This window comes from Clarias gariepinus, chromosome 13 (assembly GCF_024256425.1).
Source record: "Clarias gariepinus isolate MV-2021 ecotype Netherlands chromosome 13, CGAR_prim_01v2, whole genome shotgun sequence".
Taxonomy (NCBI): Eukaryota; Metazoa; Chordata; class Actinopteri; order Siluriformes; family Clariidae; genus Clarias; species Clarias gariepinus.
The window spans coordinates 1,582,812-1,610,041 of record NC_071112.1 but is presented as its reverse complement, the minus strand read 5'-3'; the positions used below and the strand labels follow the sequence as shown (position 1 = coordinate 1,610,041).

The window sequence follows — 27,230 nt, the reverse complement described above, 5'->3', positions numbered from 1 at the left end:
CTTCATCATCCAAGAATGCATCATCTTCTAGTAAAACTCATGACTTTGTTTGTGTCAGTCTAATCTGAGCTTCCCTTTATGTCCAAGTGCTGGTTTGTTGTTTTGTTTCTTTTTTATCCGTCTAGACATTGAGTAGAAACTTTTTTTCTTTTTCTTCCTGTCTTGCATGTATGATCTGCCAAATAAATAAATGTAAATGGTTAAAGATTAAATCCACGTTCTCACTGATGCTCGGTGTATATTTAAAGTGAGAAATCCTGCAGCTGCCATGGTATGTGTTCTGCAATAACAAGGACACTTAAAAAACACTAGCTGGTATTTGTACAGATTCCTCCTCCTGTTTCGAAGGTACTGAAACATGTAAGGCATGTTTCAGTGTTGAAATTTTGTGCGTATAATTTAGCATATTTAAATATTTTTTTATGCAAAATAAGATATCTCCATTTTGGCAGTTCCGATAAAAACTATTTTTTTTTGGTGTTGTTTTTTTACGAGCTGTTAGAAAAGATTTTATGCATTGTTTACTTGAGTCATAAGGGTGTTAAAAAGCATAGAAATGGTTATATCAGTGTGAATTTTGTATTCTTTTGCAAAACGCTATAACTCCACCTCTGACAGTTTTGTCTCAATCGATAAATCTGCCTGCAATTGTGTTTGTGGCCATGCAAGTATTTATGGTGGTATTAATAACAGTGTTTGTTGAGTTTTATTATAAAATAGTGGTTGGTTGGGGTTTTGTAGTAAGTCATAATGCCAGCAACTTTGAACAAAATAAATTAAGTGTCGGGTTTTGTTACCCAGAAAATCTTTGTAATTACAAATTTTGTTGAAGATCATAAGAAACATGCTCATCATCATCATCATCAGATTTTTTGCCCTACCAGTTTTAGTTTCACCTTGTTAACAACAATACCTCATCACAGTACTTGGACGTGCAGTATATGGTGCTTCAACCTACTGACAAAGTTAGAAATCATGATTGGAAAACAGGATGACCGCGACAGCTTCATGCTCACATCACGTGTAATAGCGTTTCTTTTGTACACAAAGCGACGTGCGTCTTGAAAAATTTAAAGAGAAGAATATATAATGATTTTCAACAAAATGTGTTTTTAAAAGTATGTGTTTCAGTGAACAATAATTTCTCAAAATAAGTGAATAACTGAAAATGCCATTTATCTCATTTTGCAGTGAAACTGTTTATTTGTAATGGTTTCTCAGACTCAATACAGTTAATTTTTTTTACAAAAAGTAAAGTTGATAAATGATGTATGGTCATTTTGATGTTCTTGTTAAACTAATGTATCTTTTTAACAAAACTGCACTAGAAAATTGAATTTACTTACCAACTATTGTCTGTAAACAAACTCATCATTAAGTTGGCAGATTAAAAAGTCAAGTTTTGGTTTGGTGTGAATGTTGAGCAAAATGCGTATTGTTTCCCCCCCCCCCTTCCTTCATTATTCTTTCTATTACTAGCCTGAAGACTTTCATAAATTAATCCTTCATTATTATTTCCCATACTAGCCTAAAGACTTTGAATAGATTTTTTTTATTATCATTATTATTAGAAAGCTATTTGCTAATATAGAGCTAAAGCAGAGTTATTTCTACCTGCGGTCATATTGTATTAGCCCCCATTGTAAAAGCCTGCTCTTTGTGAATATTAAGAGTGGGTGAAACTTTTCGATAGAATCGCACAGTGAACAATTATCACAGGAAGTGCATCGTTAAGTGCTGATTATCAGGCATGAATTAATAATCAGTGACGTCGTCTGCTGATGCGCCGAACATCTGGGCGTTATTTCATTTTACAAACGTTTCAGTAAAATTTATTTCCATCAGGAGAATTATGTCACAGTTTTGCTTTTGTCTTCAATTTTTATAGAGAGAGAGAGAGAAAGAGAGAATGTATTTGTCGAGAAGGAGCATTGTTTTAAACGAACTCTACAGGGAATGCCTTCCATCTCACCCGTTTTCTCCAATGAGTCATTTTACTTTAATTATCCACGGCTGTAACGCAGCGACACCGCTGTGATGTTGCAGTGCAAGAACTCCATTCGGGGGTTTTAATTGGTGGTTTTTCGAGCTACTAAGCAAAGAGCAGCTCATTGTGGGAAGTTAGCTGAGGCCGTGGTTATGTGGAATATGTGACTTTATAGCCATGGGAGAAAAGAAAAAAAACAACGAGAGGAGAGATGAAAGCATTGTCCGCACGTCTTGCCCCCGGCTTTTTAGCAAACTGGATTTGTAGTCTAGACACCACGCATATCTAATACAGTTTGATTTTCTCGGGTTAAGGTTTAAATTAATGATCCGTGCGCCGTCTCTCATGACTGTGTGCCAAAGTTTATACTAGGAACACCGCAAAGAAGGTTGTGAAAGTAATAATTCAGCTCTGTAACACTGTCACGATTTCAAGTACTTGTTTATAATAGTGTGGAAAAAAAATGCTAAGCCAAAACAATGTTCGTGGCCCATTCAGGCTCACAATGAAAGGATATTATCTCACCTCTACAAATCTTATGCCAATAGTGTTTGGCATCCTAGACACCCCCTCCTCTTTTCCCTCCTAGTGTTCACGATTTCCCATCTGTCCCCACTGTGGGGTCTCTTATTAGTGTACGGGAATGGGATAAGCACTCCAGGGCAGTGTGTGCCACTTGTTTTCCTGTTTCTTTTTTTTTTTATTTTATTTTTTATAAGTCTCTTGGTTTTGGACAGAGGCCTGACAATGTAGGACCAGAGGAGCTTGTTCTTCGGCATTGTTCGCCCATACATCCCATGGGCTTCGTGATGACCGGTGCTGGACGGGGGGGCGGGGGTCTGCCAGGAAAACCCACAGAGGATCTTCTAGAAGGTTTCTCAGAGCAACAAAGCCATGTGATGAATTCTTAATTCTTATAATTCGTGATGTTGCAGCAGACAGATTAAAAGCTTTTTTTCGTTTTTTTCGTTTTTTTTACTACCAGTACGAGTGTGTATCCTGGTTCTCCCGGTATAACAGTCGTATTATGCATTATGAGCGGTGATTAGACATATCTGAGCACCACTTGGACATTTTTGGAGTGTCTATGAGTACATTTACATGCATTACTTTTTACCATTAAATGAGCTCAGTGGGATTTTCCCAGCATTCTTCCCCTGAGGCTGGGTCTGTTTTTTTTTGTTTTTTTTTTCAGAGCCGTTCTGCAGGATTAACCATCATTCATTTCCTCAGCAGTTCTGGTTATAAATGGTGTACGTGGTTTGCCTGGTATTCCCAGTGTAAGCACCTGTAGGCTGAGAGTGCTCTGTCTGGGAAATACCCAAAGTAAGCTGGTGTCTAAACCCAGACAGCCCGGAGAGTAGAGGCAGCATCTTTATGTCTATAATAAGTCATTAGAATAAATAAGCAGCGGCTGGTCTGATGTCTACAGGAGAGTAGGTTGAGTGCGAGTGCTTTCGACTGGCTCCGTTACAGCGGCGTGTCTCTCGGTTCTGTAGTTCCGAGACATGACTTAATAGACGGGAGGCTTGTAAGCAAACATCCATGTCACACACACACATCCATCCATCTAAAAATACATGTTAGGAATCAGATGTCGTAGAAGGATGAAGAAGTCTGAAAAAAAAGGTATGCAGGTTCATCGTCATACCGTGGCGATGTTAAACTCTCGAACCTAAAAACCAGCCGTAGTAACATCTCCTTCAGAATGACTTGTACTGTATAGAAGTTGAACCACTAATAATAAAATATTGTAGAATTGCTAATATGGTAATTTTACTAAAAAATTATAAATAAAAAATATATATGTTTAACATTTAATAGAAGGAATGTCCAGGTTCAGACCTTCACAATAGTAAAAGTTTTCCCTAATTGGAACGTTTCTACAGAGACAATTTCCTTTTTTCTAACAACTAACAAACAAAAAGCTGTAGACAAACCTTATTTTTGTATTATTAACATCAAGAAAGAGCAGGAAAGACTGAAAGGTGATGATTAATAACAGGAACCGACATGTGTCATGGATGTTCCACGTATTTAAATGAAACTATAAGTATGATGTGTTGTTCTTGAATAAATTAAACAAGGTAATAGTTGACTGTTGTATAAGAGGAATAAAACCCCTCAGGGTGTGTGTGTGTGTTTGTGCTTAATGGAAAGTAATCCGGTTGGTAAAGGTTATTCTGTAAATGATATTCAAAGTGAAGTTTGTTACTGTTATGAGTAATACATTTTCATAAGTTGACCCCATTTCCTTAGTCACCTTAACGAACCTGAACGGATTGTAATGACAAATATTAGGATTAGGTTTTTTTTATTATAAAGATTATTACTTTTATTAGGATTCTAAAATAGATTAAGATTGTCAAAAAACCTTTCAATGCAACTTTATCGCAAATCTCCAAAAGGAATTTTTTCATTTATGAGTTTTTTTTTTTGTTTTTTTTTTGGAAATATTAAAATATTTAACACCTTGACCCTCTCTTATAACAATCGTGCTGGCACACAAAGTGAAGAAAGTACAGCACTCCCCATGGGACAGTCAAGGTCAGGAAAACTGAATAGTGGCCGAAGTTCCAGCACTTTTTACTCTTCCTTTTGCGTGGAGTTGGACATCTTGCATGCCGTGCAAAAAAAAAAGAAGAAGAAAAAAAAGCTCACAACAATGAAGCTCTGAGTGCCCATAAAGAGATTCATTCCAACCTAGACTCGCATGCATAAAACCCTGCTTCCTCTTCCTTCCTGTTCTCCAGGGTTTATAAGTCTGTGTGATTATTGTAGCTTTTATCTGCACAGCTCAATAACAGACATGGGAATGTTTTCAGACTTACGGTTTATCACACAACGTGCTGTAACTGATGATGGATGCTTTGGGAAGAGGGAGTATAAACCGTGCTGCAGAGGATAGCTGTAAACTCTTAAGGTCAGCTTAGGTAGAACAACAGTTCTTTTGTACTTACCTCACTTTTCTTAAACCTTTAGTTAGAATGTTTTTTCTAGCTGCAGATACATACAGAATTAGGTAACTAAGTAACGACAGCACTAACAATCAGTTGTTATTTAAGGACATGAAGGTCAGCTGTTCTTTTACAAGAACAGTATTGTGTCGAGTGTGTTTGTAAAACCTATCCAACTCCATGATAAAACTGTCTCTCATGAAGACCTTCCCAGAGAAGCAAGACCAAAACTGAGCTCTGCTGCAGAGGAGAACTTCATTTAGAGTCACCAGCCTCAGAAATCACCAATTAACCTCAGACAGCACCTCAGATTAGAGCCGTTATGAAGCTTTACAGATCATAACATCAATCCCTGCTATCCGTTATCTCCCAGATGAGGATGGGTTACCTGTTGAGTCTGGTTCCTCTCAAGGTTTCTTCCTATTGACATCTCAGGGAGTTTTTTCTTGCCACTGTCTTATCATTTTGATTCGTACACATTCACATTTCATACAGCCTTAAATAATTATTTTGATTGTGTGAAGCTGCTTTGCGACAATGTCAAATTTTAAAAGCGCTATACAAATAAAATTATTGATACATCTCAATATCAACTGTTCCAAGGAGATCATTGTAGATTTAGGATAAACATCTTCAGTATTGTTTTACAATGTAGAAAGAAATTATCATCATGGAGTCAGACGGGGCGTTCAAACTTTTGACTGGTAGAGTATAATATACTGTATATAACAACAAATTACGAAGGGTTATGATTGGAAGACTATTCCATTTTGTGTCAGGCATATATTTTGCACATAAATGTTGGTAGATTTGGACTTTTTAAGCTAATTAAAGCGACAGGATGTGATGTTATAGCGGAACAATCTACGAGCGGGTGATGTGAAATGATGTGGAAGCACAGCCAACCGTCCTGAATACATATAAATATAGATATAAATATAAAGGATGGTAACAGCACTGACTTCCTTCCGGCAATGTTAAATAAACGTTTCCTCGCGCTTAACCAGTAAACGTGTCCATGTGTAAGTAGTTACTGGAGCTGCTTCTCATTGTTCACGTTTGGGAATTCGAAAGCAGTTGTGGTTGTGTCTTTTTTTTTAACAAAATTCGCTAAAATGTTAAATTTGGCGCTTTCCACAGAAAGACCAGGATACTCGCCTACATTGGAATTTCCCCAACTTGGATTCGTCTAATTTAATTTCTTCTTAAGTTTGCTCTGATTTTAAGATCAAAGAGGAATGTGGAATACCGCGAAGAAAAAACAAATGTATGTTGCTTTACATAATTCCAGCAGCATCTGTGCAGAAAGCTTCATCAAGGCAGAAGGCACATAGGATGCAGTGTGAATTGGAGACGTATCAAGCTGCTGCTGGTTATGTAATTTGTGTCCTTTCAGTTTCCACTACACATTTACATAATATCCACATTTGGGATCAAATTTGTAGTAAAAACCTTAAAAAAAAAACAGAATCACTGGTTTTAGTAAAAGCCTTTTAAAGTTTAAAGCATCTCACACTTAGTCAGTGTTAAGCTTAATCCATGACGACGGATAGCAACATTGCCATGGTAGGATATCCTGATGAAAGCGGATAGTGCACAGTGAGTCTCAGAGGAAGCACGTCTGAGTCGCGAACTGGCATATGATAAGGGAGAGCTGGCTAAATGACACAATTAGGAAACGAGAAGAAAAAAAGTGTTTTAATATGTTAAAGGTTTCTTTTAGTGTTTGTGTAAATTTCACGTAGCAGGTAATACATTCTCGTCAAGGAGAGAGTCTTCAGGAAAGAAGTCTTCGAACCGTACACGTTAAAGTTATAACAGGAAGTAAACTGCCCTGTAGATGTTCATCAACTTTAAATATAAGTACAGTATAAAGGGTTAATAGGGACTACATGGTTTTAGATTAATTATCTAAAAATCTGTAACCATCGGCAAATCATTACACTTATAAATATAACACTCTAACCTGCAAAATAATGACGTCTTAGCAAGTAAAAAGATTTTAAATAAAGTAAATTGATCTTATATTTCTGTCTATAAGATTACAGTAAACCAAACTGAAAGAAATTGTCAATCTTATTTTTAGACCTCTATCAATGTTTAAACCCAAATTTCTTGTTATATTGGCAGATCATTTAACTTATTTCTAGGAAAAAAAGCCTAAAAATTATCGCTTACAAAAATTAGTACGATATTCTACAAATATAGATTCTAGAATTTTAGAAGTAAATATAATTATTTCATAACTAAGAAATCGTAGATGTGTTTGAATAGATTCAATATACAAGTGGTGTTCAAGTCAAACTGGGTGAAATTTCTTATTAATGAAGACGTAAAACAGTTGATTGACGTTTAATTCAAATACAGTACTGTGATGAGACTCTCAGAAGTCTTGGTTTGACTTGAACACTTTGAGGCTTCCTAACTGGGATGTACACTTTGTTGTAAAGTACATAGGCCAAGTAGGACTGGATTAAATTTTAAAAGTACTATACAAATCAGTGGTGAGCTGACAAACTGTAAAGGTGTGTGTTGTTGTATTGTGTTAGACATATCATGCAGTATTAATTTCTTGGAAGTGTATAAAAGCTCTTTTGCACTCAAAACCTATTGATTACACAGAATATCAGCACTTGACCAGGCGAAATCACAGCCGTGCCAGAATTTAGTAAAAAAAAAAACACGCATTAGCTTGTGCAATGTTTCCTAAATAATAGCATGCCGTATCATGATAAATATCTAACATAATTAAAATAATAATCTGCTTTCTTGTTGAATTCCAACTAAAGCTACCAATTTCTCAGACGTGTATAATAGCGCGTCAGTCATCACGGAGATCTCTGTGCTTTATTACTGTGAAGTTCCAGGGTTCAAAAAAAAACTGGGTGTAGCAAGTAGTGCAGAATCTGGAGGCGTCATGCCCACGGCACATCTGTCCCTGGCACAGCTCTGGCAGATCTGCATTCAGCCGTGCACACTGAGCACTCCCGGTCTCCTTCTGAAGGTCTGTGATTCAACGTGCAACCTACAGTACATGACAGGGATTGGATTGCAAAAGGTCTGAGGACCAGACAGGAAAGGAAAGATGTTGCAGGTTCCATTGTGGTACAATCAGCTTTCGTCAGCAATGGAGGACTTCAAGTGAAAGGCTTTTACTTCTGCAATCTTACATAAAACAGACATAACCGCAGACATGTTGCTAGGGAAGGGAGTAATATTTCTAGTTTCCAGCTTAATAGATTTTTTTTTTTTTTTGTATTTATTTTTGTATTTTTTTTTGCAGGCATGTCCAGTTAAGATAGGATAAAAGTAAATATGAATTAATTCTTCAGAATAATTACGTAGGTGATATTTTCCAAACAGATTTAAGGACAAATGCAAGTAGAAGCTGCACCACTTTTCGGATATGAAAATAGGAAACTGTGATGTATTTACGCAGTTCTTTTATTCATTCATCCTTAGTCAGTGCCTGCTCAGGGGTGCGGTGTAAATCAGGCCACCATATTGTGGGAAATATAGTTTTCTATATACATTATATTTCTATAATTTAACTGGAGATAAAGGAGAGTCCACACGTATTTAAGGGAGTGTTAGTATTTTTTGACCCTGTACATGACCACAATGAGATGAAGCAATCATGTGATGAAATTGTAGAATTTCAGCTTTAACTCGAGGTGTTAGACAAAACCGTTTAGTAATTACAGACTTTTCAATAAAAAAAAATTAAGTAAGATATATATATATATAGAGCTTAATCAAAAGGCATGAAAAATAACTAATCACAAAATTATTTTCTTGATAAAGAAAATCCCCTTTACTCCATCATGCTAAGACAAGAAACACTCTGGAGAAGGTAGCTCAATCCTGATCCAAGATCAACTTCTACAGTAACGATGAAAAGAGAAGAATACGGAGAAGGAAAGGAAAGGCTCGTCTTTTAAAACATCCTGTATTACGTCTGGTGTCAGGCATGATGGAGGCAGGGTGATGACATGGATATGCATGACTGCCAGTGGACCTGAACTGGGTCAGTGGTGTTTACTGGTGATGTGACTGCTGGTAGAATTAGAGGGATGAACTCTGAAGTGTATTGAGGTCAATCAAATTCTGCAAACAAAAGAATGTAGATGCATAATCATGGAAAACATACTGCAAGAGCGATCCAAGTGCTTTTTAAGGCGAAGAAATTGAATGTTGTGCTGCGTTTCACTCTCGAAAGACAAAACCAGACAGGCAACAACAGCAACAAAAAACAGTAACTGAAGGCAGCTAGATTAAAAGTTTTTGCACAAAAAAAAAAGAATTTTACTATTTATAATTTAGTTTGTGCAACTACTTTTAAGCCCTTGAAAGTGGAGGTACTTTGTTATAATAAACAAATTGCACCTGCAATTCCTAAAAAGGTAATGGAGTGTGTTTTTGTTAAAGACCTTAAAATTAAACCCGAAAGTCTGCGCTTCAGTCACATCTCCGTTACATCATTTAAAATCCATTGTGGAGGTGTACAGAGAAAACAACAACAAAAAAAGAAAGCGCTGGATTTGTCCAAATACTTATCGACCTGACTGTACTGTGTGTGGCTGAAGTTGAGATTTTGACAGAGCTAGCATTCACACAATCATTCTAACACTGTTGGAATATAAAACGATGGATTTTTATTTATTTTTTTTTAAGTGGTGTGAAAAAAATAAAACTTTGCAAACTACAAAAAAAAAACACACACACAGAAAATGTCCCTTGCTGTTTAGACTACACACACACACTTCAGTATTAAATCCAGATACAGCTACTTATAACACTATTTCAAGAACAAATCTACACTTCTGAACTGTTAGCAGTGTTTAAATCTTCGCAGTAAGACCAGTTAAAATGTGCTGGTTTACAGCTTAGACATCGGAGGCTGCCTTTGATCAAATATACCTTTTTTTTCTTTAATCATGCATGAACAAGTATAGTCTCTTACTGGGAGAGAAAATGTGAGAAAGGGGTGTGTGTGTGTGTACATAAACTTATTGCCGTGGTGAAAGATTGCTTTGTCCTCCTCCAGATACGAGCATGTTTCCAGGCAGACAGGACTTTGGGAGTGAGTCACACTGTAAACATTGCATCACTCTACCTGTGTAGGTCTTTGTTTTATTGTTCTCAGCTGGAGATTTAGCACAGCTATCACACTGTCGCCACCATTGTGGGTTACCGGTCACATTCGGACAGCGGTGGGAGGTTGAGATCCTCAATGACGGTCTGCAGAATATCCCTGCTGACACAGTGTGTTTTACTCTTAACTCCTCTCTCTCTCTCTCTCTCTCTCTCTCTCTCTCTCTCTCTCTTTATTCTCTGTCTCGGCTCTTTCAATAGCCATCTTTGTATTCCCTGCCCACGCTGTTGCGGGAATCCCGCTCTTTTCCTGGTAACCGCTAACAGGCCGGGATGATGATTTCACCTCGGCACACGCGCGTCCCGCCCTCACCTTGGCTCCCCCCGACCATCGATCCACAGAGAGAAACGCGTCCAGACGTCCAGACACACAGAGGTCAGCGGGAAGTCGAGCTATTTTCTCCTCTAATGCTGAGTCTTCATGTTTCTATGGCCTCGTGTTCTCAATAAAGAAGCACTGTAATGTGTTTGACCTCTGACGTAGACACACAGAGCTGACGTATTCATTAGGCCAGTGACTGATTTCTCTCAGCACTGCTATGTGTGTGTGTGTGTGTGTGTGTGTAAATCTGTAAAATATAAAAGCCATATAATCCTGATTTTATTAGGTTCTATAACAGGCGGCTCCGGCTGTGATTTAAATCACAGGGTTTCGGTAGCATTTCCGTTCTAATCATTTATTTTTCTGTAATAAAGGTTAAATTACAGGAAGTTGCAAATGAAACATTTATTCATTCGTGTATTCATGGATGATTTTTCAAGCATTTCCTACGATAATCTTCATACGTCAGCTTAATAAGAGCGTTAATCCAGTGTTTATAGCCTGGTCGATGGTCTTGAAAAAGAAAAAACTCGAAAGAACTTTTTGTTTTTTCCCTCAGGAATGCCTTAATTTGTTCTTAACAATTAAACGGCAGCTGTACCAACTTCCCGAGGAGGCTGTAGAAAACTCTGATCCACACCACGAATGTCAACAAGCTGCAGAATTCGGAGGAACTGGGAGATTTGTACGAACCCGTTCATCATAGGAATATGTGTGACTGAGGTTTTAGAAGTGACTATAATATTTAGAGAGGTAAAGAGAGCTTACGGTACATAACTTTTCCACCTGACGTCATGCCGTAAGACGCGCCCACTTCTGCGAGGCAAAATGGAAGTTACTTACCAACGCGAGCACCGACACCCAAATTCAAAACCGATCACAGAAGCACTTTCAGCGAGAAAACACATTTAAGAACGTTAGGCTAACTCGCTTCTAACACAAGGCTGAATCTCAAACCCCTCTCTAACCCCTGATCAAGGGCACTTACTCAGTGTCTGGAACAAGGGATTGTACCCCCTACATACTGTATCACACTAGCTTTCCATTTCAACACTATTTGGGATTCGACCACAAAACAGTTAGTTAGTTATTAATAAGAAAGCTTAAAGTTTTAGCATTAGCTAACGTTACCTGCACGTCATTTTATTAAGTGTAAAGCACAGCGTATTCCACAGCTTTGACCCATTTGCAACAGAAGCACGCCTTGACCTAACGTTAATGATAACGCTAGCAAACGCCACCAGATCCGTCGGTTTAATGGTACGTCTGCCGTCCGCTGTCGTGACTGACATCATGGTAGTCACATGTCTGCAAAAAGTCAATTGAAACAACTGTTGTCATTCACGTGAAAGAAGAAACCAGTTTCAGATACAGGTATGTTGCAAAACTTTAGATTTACTCCTTAAAGTGTTTACAAAGAAATCATAAAAATATCAGACGTGTCAAATTCCTGCGTTAAAAGAAAAATAAACCACGCTAGGATGCAGTGGTTTAGGAAAATCATTAACATCTGGATTCCAAACAAGATGCTTGTTTTTTCTCCCAAGCAACTATGCATTTATAAATGAAATAAGCTTCAAGTTTAAATAAACAATTTTAAATAATTTATTTCAAGGATAATTGTGGTGATTTTGTTGCTAAGTGAAGTGATTGTGTGTTTGACTTTATTTCTGAATCCACTTTTTTTTTTTTTTAGGTTTCTTAAAACATTTTTTAATTTCCCAGTAATTTTTCCCCAATTTGGTGTGAGTAACACACACACACCCAGAGATTACAAAAAAAGGAAAAATAAGCCTATCTGCCCTCTTCCCCATACATGATCTCATAGACGCCCACGATTAGCTTTTTTCAAAATTATTTTCTGCACAGGAGTGTAACCTCTTTGTGCAATCTCATCTTTGAAATCTGTTCTTCATCGTTGGTGTTTAGAAGAGCATCAGGTTGTTTAAGTAAGCCGAACTCCTCACCGTTCATCTTTCAAAATCTCATAATAACGTGCCTTATCGATGCAATCATGTCGGGTTTTTTTTATCGTAAGACGCTGTCCAGAAGCTAACTCCTCTTATACGGAGACATGAACTTTCTCATGACCGATCCTCCCACATGGAATCTTGCTGATTTCATTAGAAGGGATGATAACATTGCAGCTCGCGGGTCACACTGGAGTTAAATATGAGAATCATGAATCATAAATTTATTGCTTAAAAAGGCAATGCATGAGGAATAAGCACAGTTCAGTAAGAAAAAAGAAAAACCCTTCAAACACACCTGTGTAAGGGGGTGGGGGGTGGGGGGGGGATTTCCCAAAGTCTGGTCGTAAAGATGACTGGAATCTGTTCAGAGAGTTGGCCTTTATGCAACGCTCTCCGTTATCATCAGGGCACCATCATGCCCTGGAATTATCACATCTGTAATGATGGAGGCTCCGAGCCCCGAGGCGAGCGCTTTACCACCAGAGTAGCTGTTAAGTGAAAAGATACAGGACCTTTAATCTACAAAAAAGCCTTTAAACACAATGTGATAGAGGCAAAGATTCAGGTGTGTGTGTGCGTGCTTGCAGCATGTAGCATCCTAATAAGTCTCTCTCTCCTTGGCAGACTCTCACCATTTCCTGACCATTATTCTCTGTATGCAGCTGAGCCTCAGTCATCTCTCTTAACATTCTTTCGCAGGCATTTCAATTACATCTATCAATTTCAGCTGCATACTCGGAATCGCACGCTTAATAAGTTACACAATGTCCAGTCTGCTCGAATGAAGCTTATTAAAGTTTGGATAACCGACCGAGTCTTGGAAACAAGGGATGTTTCGCCATCTAAACAGGTTTTAGGAGTTAAAATGCGTTTGTTTTTAGTCTGGGTTTTATGTTGAACTTTACACAATATTTAAAAGTATTATGATTAATATTTAGTAAGACTGAATAATAATGAATCTGTGGACTAAATTGCATCAGAAATACTGAAATAGGTGTTTGTGGAAGTGAGAGTGGTTAGCATGCTCTTATAACTCAATAACTGGTCCGCTTTAGATAGAGGGCGTCATGTCTACAGCAGCATCCGAGAGGTCTTTCCAGCCTAATAAGAACCTCGGGACCTGAACCACCACTTCTATCTCTCTGACTCTGGCTTCACTAGTATCTGAAAAACAATTACTCTTAATAGAGCATTATGAGCTGATTTGAGCCGCTACCATGATTAAAACTATCAGAGTGAGATTGCATAGTGACATTTATCCTGCTTTACTGTATTACCATCTTATCTTCTCTTTCTAAGTTAGATTTGTTGTTCAGTGCAATTTATTTTAAGGTCTTTGCGAGGCTTCACGCACCAGCGAGCGATCACCCCTCGGAAATCTGGATCACGGCGTTAGCAGAATCAGGCCAGCGAAGAGAGGACGGTGGGTCCGCCGGGTGAAATGAGGTGCATCGGTTTTGCCCCGTGCACCGGTAAATTTACATACCTGTTTCCTCGTCAGGAAAGCTCATGCAAATCAGGGATCACTTATGCAAATGAGGTCAACCCGTAGGAGGAGAAGGTCTGTGAAACAAGAGAGAAAGCAGACTGCGTTAGCGAGAACCACGTCTCCGCTCGCACACGTTCTCAGAAAGACACCCACTCAGATCTCACTTCCACACACACGTCCCCAACCCTAATGCCTGGACGTGGAATAACAATCCAGGGTTTATGGGGTTTTTTTTGTTTTTTTTTAAGTCTTGTTCTTAATTGTTGCATTCCAAACCATTGTGGTGAAATTGGCATCGAAACAAGATTGTGTTTATCCCCGCATGAGTGAATAGCTCCCTTCCTCTCTCTTCCAGTAATCTCAACAACCTATTTTTCTTATCCTATCGGCTCCATTGTTAAAAGGTTTCAGCAGAAACAAGGCTGGATTACACTTTTGGTTGTGAACAGAGCGAGACATGAAGGGTCAGAAGATGAAAGAATTTTTTTAGGATATCCTGCAGGACAGCTATGTTCCCGTTAATTTTATTTCAAACACAGGTCCCAGAGGTCTCCCAAAGTGTGTGTGTGTGTGTGTGTGTGTGTGTGTGTGTGTGTGTGTGTGTGTGTGTGTTAATACTCCAGCTGAAATACCCCTTAGATGATGCTTTTTTTTTTTGTTCCTCAAATTCTCAAACTTTAACATGTATTTCACTCCACTTCCAAACACACCGTTTCAGTGTCTATTTATGTTAGCTACAGTTGAGCCACCAAAGAACAGCAGAGCTGACCAACTGGTTGGGGGGAGGGGATGTACTTGTATGAGGTCACAACGAGGGAATTATAATTGGCCGAGGAAAAAACAGCGGATGTGGAAGTTCCTGATAAAGCGGACAAATAGTTCAAGACACAAAACAAGGCAAGACAAGATCAGGGAAGATTGCATTAGACGTTTTTAAGGATGGCTGGTCCGAAAAATCAGCCTTTAAGAGACAGCTGGCGGTAATATAACCTACTGGATTCAAACCGTCGTTAACCAAGAACAAAGAAAAAAGGAAAGAAGAAGTATAACAAGTCGATGCAAAAATGTGAAAATGACAAAAGAATCAGGGAATGTGTTTTCTCGCACTTCTCGTACGTACCTGACACACTGGAGACCCAACTTAAATGTGAGATTGTAATGATGGGTGACTAGTTTAACACATGAGATTGACGTGTCTAGCACATTTAATACTCCAGATGAAGTCCATTATCCGAGACACATTTTCCCGGAGCTGGAAACAAGTGCGTCAAATCGCAACCAGTTTTCAAATCCCATCACAGAGACTTACTGATGTGCTTCTATGTTATATTGTGATTAAACAGAAATCTATTAAAAAAATAAAAAAATAACAAAATCAAAGAACAAAACTCATGACTATTTTTCCTAAAGTATAATATGATCATTACCCCAGTTAGGTTCTGGTTGTAAAAGTTTGAAAATCCCAGAAATTGTCCGGAAAAGCTGAACATCAGATGAACATTGGATAGTAATTAATCTCTGTCTGCAATTTGGTGTCATTTTAAAGTTTATTGTATTAGCAAGTTTCCAATTCGTTCAGTATTAAATGACCGATGAGCGAACCAGAGCTAAGAGTGGCAGCTGAAAACTCCCCGAGAAGTCATGAGGAAGAAACCAGATTCGAGGGAAGTTTTGATTTATACCAGTTATTTTTATTATAGATTTATTACTCAGAAATAATGGCAGTGTATTGTAAAGCTACGCAGGTAGTAAGCGTGAAAGAATGTTCAGTAACTCAATTGTAAATAAGAGTCATGGAAGGAGTGAAGTCAATCATTATGATTATAGCAGCAGTTCTGTGTATAAATCCTACAGGATGCAAGTGCGATTATTCAGACTTGGGAATGAATTGTTTTTAAAACAGACAAATCTTTAATTGATTAATTTGATTGACTTATTGATTGATTTTCTAACCCACATATATTTAGTAAAGTATTCCTTCATGGTCTGGAATGCCTTGTTGTGGTATACTGTCTCTGTGATTTCTGGTGTACATATTCATTGACATCCAGTATTCAGATAAGAAATCCTATTTTTAAAATATTTCTTCAAAGCCATGGCCTTTTGTTTCACCTGTAGTGAGTTTACATTTAGTACTGCGTGTTTTATAAAAGTATAAAAGTTTTAAAATATTTAAACTTGGCTAAAACTGAGACTACATCATTTTTTTATTATAATTTTTTATATATAAAATAATTCTTATTCTTATATTACTTTTGTTGGAAAGTTCCATTTTTAATTTAATTCAGTGCAACTTATTTCATTAGAGAGTTTTTTTTTTTTCTTTAGTTGGTCAGTCCTGTAAGCATTTCACCGTTTTCAGTTCTGTGTATGGTTGTGTAGTACGTGACAAAATTTGACCTTGGTGTGTTTTCATGTAGCACCTGGTGGCCTGGGACGCCAGCGACCCCGAGTGTCTGCTGCAGCTGGTGAAGGAGCTTCTGCAGCAGTACCACCAGTACCAGTGCCAGAGACTGAGAGACAGCTCACGACTTCTCTTCGAGTACGACAGCCTGCTCGAGGACCCCAACTACGGCCGAAACATGGAGATCTACGCCGGACGCAAGAACAGCTGGGTAACAGATTTACAAAACACTACAAAAAATCAAGGGCGTCATGGAGTAGTGGTTTCTTGGGACAGTTGGCACACAAATGCCTAGTGACAGTATTGTTTAAAAGAATCATCTGTCATTCAAAGGAACTTGGCATTACGTTTAAAGAAAATGGAAAGAAATTAAAATAAAAAAACTTGGACACATATTAGCAACACATATAGGACAAAATGATGTACGCTTCCCTCCTTAATACATTATCCTGACTGCTCAGTGTAATAGATTTTGAACTGATATATCCGTATGTTGATGAGATAAACATGTTTGTTTGTGCCGTGAGCAGGTTGTCGATTTGACATCACTCCCTGGTTCCCGAGTTCAAGAGATCATCGTGGTCACGAGTTGAGAGGGCGTTTTCTTTGTTTTGTTTTGTTTTCTTAGTCAGAGGTCATAAACAATGTCATTGACCTTTAGTCAAACGGAGCATAACCGACACCCGTGGAAGCCCCGCCCTCTTTCCGGTATCTCACACTGATCTAGTGTTATTTTGAGTTTTTGCTTAAAAATGCATTTTCTGTCTATTTAATGTAAACAGAAAAAAATATTTGAATGTACTGTATATACAGCAATGTTTAGACTCGTATGAAGTTAACATTAGTTTAATTGTGGTTGAATTATTTAACCACTTTTTTTTTTTTTTTGGTGAAATGATTGAAAAGCACACTTTGACCTAAATAAAACAGTAAAAAACAGTAAAAAAAAAAAAAAAAAAAAAAGAGTCAATATGCTAATAAGAAAGTGTAAATTAATGGTGTACAAAAACGTTTAAATTACAGCGTTTAAATCACTGTTTGAGATCGATCAGCGCAGATTCCTCCTAAATGTACGATCTTGTCTTGGTAGAACTGCTAGTCACTACTTACGTACTCTAAGTTTTATGGATATTACCAGATGCCTGGGGCAAAAAGAGATATCGATTAACTGTTTCAGTCAAAGGTTTGTACACCTCTTCTAACTCTGTGGTCGTTCCTGATGTTTATTTCTCTCTACACTGTAAAACAATACTGAAGGCGTTTTTCCAAAACACACAATAATCTCTGAACAGTTGATATTGAGATGTATATCTGCTCCTTCTGCTCTGTAAAGCTTCATAACGGCTCTAATCTGAGGTGCTGGTTGTTAATTGGTGATTTCTGAGGCTGGTGACTCTAAATGAACTTCTCCTCTGCAGCAGAGCTCAGTTTTGGTCTTGTTTTCCTGGGAAAGTCTTCATGATAGACAGTTTCATCATGGAGCTTGATGGGTTTTACAAACACACTCGACACGATACTGTTCTCGTAAGAACTGATCCAGAACAGCTGATGTTCATGTCTTAAAATACTGTATATATATAACTGACTGTTGCTGCTGCTGTTGTTGTTGTTCCTTAATTACGTAATGCCATAGTTTTGAAATCTTCAGTATAAATAAATCCAAACTTTTGACTGGTGCTGTAGACACTAGAAAAGTGTACACACAAACTTATTTCTAATTTCGTATCGTATTATATTATACAGTTGATTTAACATCATGTATTCACACAATCAAAGAATAAAAAAAAAAAAATGTAAACATTGAATATCTCATGACCGGATCAGATTTGCAGCAGTTGATGCAGCAGAGTTCGGTACGAGATGATTATGCACAGGGCACCTGGAGCACCGAGATGTGGGAATAGGTCTGCGTGGGTGTGTATTTGTTTGTATGCATTGCTTCATTGCCTCTTAAAGGGATGTGGCAGATAAAGCTGTGGTTTGTGGGATAACTGACAGCTCTTACAAAACATTGCAGAAGAGCCTATTTTGATGATGCAACTCAGAATACGTGCAACATGATGGTCAGCATCAGATGATCATTCAGGTAGTAAGAAAATGACAAATGAAGCCGTTCGCACGCGGTATTCGTGATGTTAGAGTTAGAGAGCATGTTCTGCGGCGACTCACAGTTATGTCAGAAAATGCCATAATCGACTTGGCGTGTCGATATTATATCCTCATATCACATGGTCCGGTCCTGCCCCATGAATCGGGTCTGTTATTCGACATGGGCTTCATCGTATAACGCTGATACGTTCCGCAAAATCAGACCAAATATCCACTTTAGCACTGATTTATGTCTCTGTTTCCCTCCTATGATCTTCAGCACATTGTTATTTTTATTTTTATTGCCTGTGCTGATAAGCACAAATGTGTGTGTTTCAGTGTGCACATCCATCGTGTGTGTGTGTGTTGATGGACTTTATTCCTTCATGTTTTCCAGACAGGCGAGTTCTCTGCTCGCTTTCTCCTCAAACTCCCGGTGGACTTCAGCAACATACCCATCTATCTCCTCAAGGTAGGAATAAAGGCATGCAAACACACACACACACACACAAAGATGTGAAACACACATGCAGAGGTGCGAAGTTTTACATTTCACCATTTCCATTTTTTTTTATTCTGCTGAACTGTGAGCAGCTCAGCTACTTGTCTTTGTATAATGAGTGTGCTGTGATTCAGTTGTGGTCTGTTGGGCCTATCAGAAGGGGTGTGGTTTCAGTCTCAGTCTCAATGAAGGCGTGTGTGCCTTTCAGTAGCAGAGAGAGAGAGAGAGAGAGAGAGGTGTTGCCTCTTTGCCTGGCATTGTTAGTGAAGGACATGTGGTCTGTGTGCCTATCAGGGATATAGAACAGGGTGTTGCTGTTGTACCTAACTGATAGCTCCAAGGCCACACCCCTGTCTCTATCAGTGTTAGTGAAGAAGGTGTGGCATCGGGCCCTGTCGGGGTTAGAGAAAGGGCATGTGGCTTCTGTGCCAGGCATTCGTAGAGACATGGGGTGTGGCTTCTGTGCCTTACATTGTTAGAGAAAAGGGGTGTGGCTTCATTACCCATGATTGTTAGTGAAAGAGGTGTCTCCTGTGCCTACTATTGTTAGAGAAAAGGGGTGTGGCTTCTGTGCTTAACAATGTTAGAGAAAAGGGGTGTGGCTTCTGTGCTTAACATTGTTAGAGAAAAGGGGTGTGGCTTCTGTGCTTAACATTGTTAGAGAAAAGGGGTGTGGCTTCTGTGCCTATTAAAAGAGTTTTTTATCTCCATTTTCTCAAATCCTTGTTTGAGCTGTTGTCAGGTCTGGACGTCACCTCATGGTGTACCAGTTAAAACTGCTCTAAAATTGTACAAATAGATGCTTTATTTGAATTTGGATGCTGGAATATTTTGCGTTTAGATGCACAGAAAGAGAGAAACACGACCCTGATATGAAGAGTATAATAAAGATAATGATAAAGGAAGGACTGTGTGTGTGTGTGTGTGTGTGTGTGTGTGTGTGTGTGTGTGTGTGTGTGTGTAGTGGTTGCTGTGGCTGTGAGTTGACTAATCATCAGCATGTCAGTCCCTATCAGCTCTGAGCCACTCTGTAACTACAGGCATGACTCTCTCTCTCTCTTTCTATTGTACTCACCCTGTGGTTATTTCTCTTCCCTTGCCTCTGCGCTCTCTCCTTCAATGTGTGTGTGTGTGTGTGTGTGTGAGAGAGAGAGAGAGCGAGAGCTGATATGCCCTCAGGAGGCCTTTGCTCTGTGGCCTTGGCTTTGTGTCCTCCCCAAGAGAGCTGAAATGATGATAAACATACGGAAAGCAGCATCCGTCATTACTGTCACCATGTCCATGTTGCATCTCTCAGCACAGACGCTTATTAAACCGAGCACACTCCAGCTGTGTGACCGTGACAGAGGGAAAACTTGGACAGTTCTGGCCACAAACAACATAAACCTTTAAGCTGTAGAAACCAAGACTGCCTACAGAGACGTCTTTCTGTAAAATCAATGTCTGAAATCAAAACGTCTCAAAACAATTTAGTTTTTTTATTTTGTCTTAATTAGTAGTTTTTTTTTTTTTTTAGATTAGTAATAATTTTAAGTGTATCATGTATTGTTTGGTCTCACACTTTTCCACTGTCAGCATAACTTTGTTTATTTACTTATTTATTATTTATTAAAGATGCACAGATCAGTGACTGGAATCGGCCACAGATATAACCAGATAATAACCGATTGATTCTGTGCTCATCCGGAGATCGCGAGTTCGAGTCCAGGTGTATCCGTCTGTCTTGGCTCTCTGGGGTTGACATCAATCGCAGCAAACCTAGCCAATTGTTGAGTGTCTGTGCTTTATTCCCACCCCTAAAAGTGTGTGTGTGCAGCAGTTCAAAAGGACTGAGCACGTGATACACCCTTCGCTCTAAATTTTAAATCTTTTTGTTTGTTTATTTTTTATTTAATTAGTATAAAAAAAGCTCGCAAGAGTAACCTGGAGGAAGTCTTATGACCTTCTTTAGAAGAAAATGTTAGTTAGATAATAATAGGCCATTTTTATATATATATATAAATACGGTCAATTATTGATTTTATTTAAATATCCTGTAGGACATTTTTTTTTTTGTCTCCCGTTTTTGTCCACTCCCGTCCCTGTACCTGATCAGTTTCAAAGTTTTTTTGTTTCTTAAGCCACACAGTGACCTATGAATCATTCACGAATAAAAAAAAAAACATCTAACTTAAGTCCTGATCCAGTGAGAAACAGGTGCAGATGATGACAGATGATCAGGTGGTGATTAGTTACTGATGATGATAAATGCTGGAACAGATGAGAGGGGAAATGAGGGGTTGTTACATAAAAAAGCAGTTTTTAAATTGTATCTTTAGGCACTTTGCAGCCTGTCACAGTAAAACATTTGTTCCTGCTTCTTAAATTAATCTACATAATTTAATTTACTTTAATATGCAGAAATGAGGGATGGATTAGGACAGTTAGACATTACTCTATGTTATTATATATAATAGTTAAATTTGACACAAGTATCAAATAATTATTATTTTTAAAATACTGATTATAATTTTTAAATGAAAGAAAGATGTGTGGCCTTCCAGTACGTTCACTTTAGACCATCTTGCATAAAACCCTTTAATTAAAAAGTTTACGAATCGATCAGCCGATACTCAAGGTTTCATCATTTCATTATTGGAAGAGGACAACAAAAAATAGTCTTCTCTCTAGGAGGCATTTTTCAGAGAAGCTGCGTGCCAGATGTTTTCTTCACAGCGCTAACGTTCTCATGCAGCTTTGTAGTCGTCTTGTTTTTTTGACTCACTCGTACGAGACCTTCCGTCATCCGCGTGACACATTCGCGTCTGCGCGGCTCATCATGCTAATTAAGCCGCGCGGCAGGCATGCAGAAACCACACCGCGGATTAGGATATGCGTGTTTTACCGGTTTTCCCACCTCCATGTCAGAGGATGCAGCTTTAAGAGACCGAGGCATCTCGTTATTGAGACCTGCTGTGTTCGTCTTCGTCTCCTTTGATATCTGTTTATAATTACAATTTCACCAAGTTCTTTATTTTATCAAACCGGTTAAATTTGTGAAATTCTCTTGAATTGATGTTTTCCCCGGCGGCTCGTGCCAGAGCCGTTTTTTACCAAGACGCATAAAACAAGTGCTAACACGTAGCATGTTTAATAAGGCTGTATTTCCATAATTGTTGTCATTACACAAGACAGAGGTGTGTGTTACAGACCTGGAACGAAGACAAGACTTTAAAATCACAGCTTAGAGATAAGCAAGGCCACAACCAAAAAAGAAAAAGCGCTCATAAAAAACACAGATGTAGTGCAAAAGTAGACAGCAAGGAGGAAACTAATCAACAGGCAGCGTGAGTAAACATCAACAGGAAGCTGTGACCATATAAGGGAAGCTGAGGGCAAACAGGGACAGACTGGAAACATAACCCACAGGAAACATAAACTGGAATTAGACTGGAATATCAATTTTACAGGATTTCTACAACATTGTCTCGGTCTTGCATAAGACCTGTTTTATCCGGACCTTTTGCAGCTTATACGTTTTTATGAGCTCAACAAATTTATAAACTCTTCATAAACACCTTATTTACAGCTCCATACATTTTTGTACACCATTAAACCTTTTTTGAGCATCCAACTAATAAAAATAAACAAATATATGCCAACTAAATTACAGTTAATTTGCTCACCTTTCTAGACATACCGTAGCTTCTGTAAAAAAAAAAAAAAAAAAAACTATTATTGCCCCTTGTGGACAAAAATAGGAACTGCAGCAATCGCAGATCAGAGATCCACAGGGGCAGGGTTTGTGCTGCTCCTCGCTAAAGAGGACAGTTCATGACCAGGTTGCCAGATCTGGCTTGTTTAATCATATCGCACAGCTTCCAAGATTTTGTTTCACATGAAATGATCTGAATGAAGTTTATCTAGAAGTTGAGTCATGTCAACTGGACTTCTTCCTTGTTCAGTAGATACATTTCACCACTCATCCACGTAGCTTCTTCAGTCTTGAGTAGTGAAACGCATCTAACTTCAAGATAAAACAGCTAAGTAAGTTCACAGATGAGTTATGTAGCGCCTCATGCTTACGCTTTTGTGTTATTTCGAGACGTACACGGGCCTTAAGTTTCGTAAACGCGTCAAATCTGGTAAGCGATATTAGATTGAACAGAATTGAAGGTATGTTGTAGATAACAGTATTCTTGTTGACTCTCAGTTATCCTATTACATGGTTAGTCACTAGTTAAAAGGCTTATTAGTCTAATCTTAGGCTATTATTAATCACTAGCTTAGTCTAACCCTGAAACTGATAGTGAAAATAAAGGGGCGGCGTCTCGAATGAATAACTATGAAGGTTACTTTCTCTTTTCACGAGGCCAGAAACGAAACTCTTGCTAATTACTGACTAATTTTAAAAGTAAACACGTGGATGGTCAGTTCAGCTGTGTGTTCGTTCCTCTCGTGTTTGTGTTTGTCTTTCAGCCCCAGTGCAGCAGCCAGGCAAGGTCATGACCAGGCTTGGAGAAATGGTGTCATGCATCGCGATCGTTGCCCGCAGTCTGCCGTCTCGCTGGTTTTAGCTCACTGGCCCGGACATGTTTACCTTCTCCAATCGGCTCCCGACCTCCAGGGGGGAAAACGGCCTGTCACGAGAGCTACAGCTACAGCTAGTGGAGATCTATAGAGAGCGAAAAAGGACAGTGCTGCTGTGTAGTGAGATTATAATATCAAGCTTAAGATATCAGGATGTTTTTAATTTGATCTGTGGGAATGAAGAAACTTTTATAGAGAAAGAGAGAGAGAGAGTCACTCCTACAGTACAACTCCTAACATGCCTTTTAGACCACGCAACTTCCAAACATCTGTTTTCTCAGGGAATGAAGAATCTGATTAGTCTTTTTAAAACATAAACCCGTCTCTAGGTCTTGTCTGTAAATTTGCACCCACTTTACTGTATGTGAATGCACTCTCATCAACATCTATTTAACAACGGACTTGATCGTCTACCTGCTGAATCAAGTCACTTCAAACGGAAGAGACCTACTTTAGACAGCGTGATCACAGACAGACACACAGACCTATCAGGCGTTGAAATCTCTTCCACGCTCCGGTGGTTCAGTCTAATTCTGATCTCCCACTTGGAATCTAAATGTCATCTTGCGGGCTGAGCTGCAAAAGTCACGGCGCTCACGACCCACTTTAATCGCTCTCACTCCGGTGGAGATGCTCGGGCCGTTACAGCAGGCCGCCGTCTCTCTCTCTCCTCTCTCTCTTTCTCTCTCTTTCTCTCTCTCTCTCTCTCTCTCTCTCTCTCTCTCTCTTTTCTCTCTCTCTTTCTCTCTCTCTGTGTCTGCATCCTGTTTGTTAGGACTTCAGACAGGTGAAACACACTTCAGGTACTTGAGGTCCGCTTCAGTACTGAGACCTGATGTGTGATTGTTTTTTTGTGGGACTTGAACCCTTATTTATATGCAGGTTCAAACCTCGAAAAAGAATCTTTTAAAAGCCGTTTGTTATTTTGTACTTTTTATCCGCGAAACAAGTTATTACATCCCGAGCTATGCAAAAGTCCTGAGCCCCTCATTACTTTATATTGAATTATGAAAGTTTTATTGCGACCGGCTGCAAAGTGCCTAAAGATCCACAGTTTAAAAACCAGTTGTTGATGTAACAAACTTCAGCAGCGACCTCTTTTCCCCTCTCGTCTGCTGTGACAATAACTCTAATGCTACTGCTGGATATCAATGTTTACATACCACACAACTCAATTTTCATTTATTGATATACTGTACACATCCATCCATTTTACTTTATTCTACTTTCCTCTTCTACCTCTACTTTGTTTTAGCTATTAAGCTTTTTTATTATTATTTATTTACAGTTTTTATACAGTACAGATGTTCATTTAAGGTTTTTGCACTAATGGACTAAACCCATTTATTATCCCTCCAACCATTGTATTTTATTTGTTATTTTATTTGGTATTTGTAGTAATGGCTTTTTTTTAACTACTCTGCGTGCCGTAAATTGCTCCTTAGGGATAAATAAATTTTTTTGGATTGAATTGAATTGAACTGTTTCAACCACTCAGCATTCAGCATCAGCAGTTACTAATCACCTGATCATCTGTCATCATCTGCACCTGTTTCTCACTGGGTCAGGACTAAAGTTAGATGCTTTTTCAACACTGGAATGATTCACAGGTCACTGTGTGGCTTAACAAACGAAAAACATTCCCCTAAAACTTCCTCGGGTACAGGGACTGGAGTGAACATAACGAGAGACAGTCTTGATGTTTTAGCTCCTTTACCTCTGACTGTTACAGAGCACTCACACTGGAGACTCCTTCCAAGGATTTTAAATAAACGTGTCCGTACAGAGAAAAAAAAAAATTACAGTGTCAGAAGTTTATGTTCAGTGTGATTAGTGATTAGTTTTATGTAAATTAAAGCCATGTGTGTAAACACTAGCTGTGTATATTCTTTTGATTTTAGTTTACGTATTTATTCTGCGATTTGCTTACCATACATTTAGCCGTGGAAATTATTTAGTAAGGCTGAAAATTAACTGAAGTGAAATGTCACGTTCCCCCGAATCTGTTTATTACACAAGTTTTAAATGGAAAGTCTCTCATTTTGTCCTTGTTTATTCATTATTCTTCTCATCGTTGTACTCTTTCCTAAACAGTCTTAAGTGAATAAAGGTTTGAGTGTGTGTGTGTGTGTGTGTGTGTGTGTGTCCAGCCTCAGGGAAGCCACATAGCTCTCACCCCCGCCCCCCCACCTCTTTTCTCCTTTAACACACAAATAAGAGACTAAGGCACTGATGTCTAATTAGGATTGATCTCATTATTTCTTCCCAGTTATTTTCCCCCTTTTTAAATGTTTTTTTTTTTCTTATTATTTTTAACTCATTTCATCTCCCCGCATATGGGAAGTCAGACGAAATGGTCCTTCAGGGCTCTGCCTTAACCTCTCAACTTTTTACACTCATTTGTCCCCGAGCCTCCTCCAGCTATTTAAGTCCTCTCATTTATTTCTGCTCGTTTTCTCCCGTTCCTGGTCCATCGAAGGCGCTGGACACTCGGACACAAGCACGAGAGCGCTAACTAAAAGGATGCAGAAATATGATAAATAAATATCTAAGATAACTGGTCTTCCAAGCCTTTTTAGGGCATCAAAAAGTCAAATCCGGATAATGAGTGGATAAAGATGCCGCATAAGGGCAGGGGAAGTGTTTACCCAAGAAAACATTGAAAAATTGCTAACAGAAGATAAAAATGTCTCTAAAGCCGTACGGTCGGAGTTCAGAAACGGTGTCACTGGAGAGCATCCAGGCAGCAAAACCGGAATAAGTACCGACGTGTCCGATAGAGCCAGGGAAGGGATTAAGATAAGGATTGAGAATTAGGGAATAAATCCCACTTTTTTTTCCAGTCTGGTGCTTGGATCATATTAATAAGCATATCCATCTAGTAATGTTCTCTCTTTTAAAATAAATTCATATATATATATATATATATATGGACACGAATTTTAGCTTTTTGGAAATTAATTCCACATAATTTTTTTTTTATTTGAACCGTGTTTTTCTGTAAAGCGGATTGTGGGCTTTGTGCTATAATCCAACCCACTATTTAATAAATAAATAAATTCACTAATGGCAGTGAAGGTAACGATGGTGGCATCTTATTTTTAGTATCCTGACTCCTAATTCTTGGGTAATGCGTTTAACACAGGAAGCGTCAGCGACATGCTATAAATACATGCATATAAAAATAAATAAGTCATGTGTGTAAGACTTTTTTTTTTTTTTTTTGCACAAAGGAAAGGGCGGGGTCACCAGTCATGCACGCAGAGCTCAACACTGTAAGAGTTTTGTTTGTTTGTTTGTTTGTTATACCGTATACAGTAGTCCATCTATTCAACAAAACGAGCAGCAAGTGGGTAAACACTGCATCTGTTCACCTTGTGCTTAAAACTTTGCCTCAAGCACATGTCTGTACTAGACGCCTGTTTTGTTTAGTTTTTTTGTTTGTTTTTTTAACCATATCTGTATTTAGGCCCGAGGCCTGATGAGTGACATTAAGCATTTTTGACAGTTAAACAATTAAAGGTGTGGTCAGTGATTATTTTTTTGGTTGTGTTTGTACAGTAGTTCTCCTCACGCTCTATAAAACGTCTGCACGTAAAGGAACCCCGAGTCGTTCGGTCACGCACAGGATCCGTAAAACGTAAACACCGGGGACCACCAACATCAAAAGCCGTCAGAACGGCGAGGTGTTTACTGACCCGGCGGTCATGCTGTGAAGGCGTGCGTCCCGATCCGAGTGTTTAAAGGTGTGGTTTTTGCAGGGGACGCTGAAAGCAGAGGTTGTG

At 38.6% G+C, this 27,230-nt stretch overlaps 1 protein-coding gene across 1 annotated transcript in view; it reads left to right on the top strand.

Moving 5' to 3' along the window:
- babam2 (BRISC and BRCA1 A complex member 2) overlaps positions 1–27,230 on the top strand; it is an 89,304-nt gene that overhangs the window by 15,458 nt on the left and 46,616 nt on the right. The window contains exons 5-6 of the mRNA XM_053509748.1: positions 16,303–16,497; positions 18,772–18,846. Coding sequence (XP_053365723.1) covers positions 16,303–16,497; positions 18,772–18,846 — 270 coding nt within the window. The remainder of the gene's footprint in view (positions 1–16,302; positions 16,498–18,771; positions 18,847–27,230) is intronic.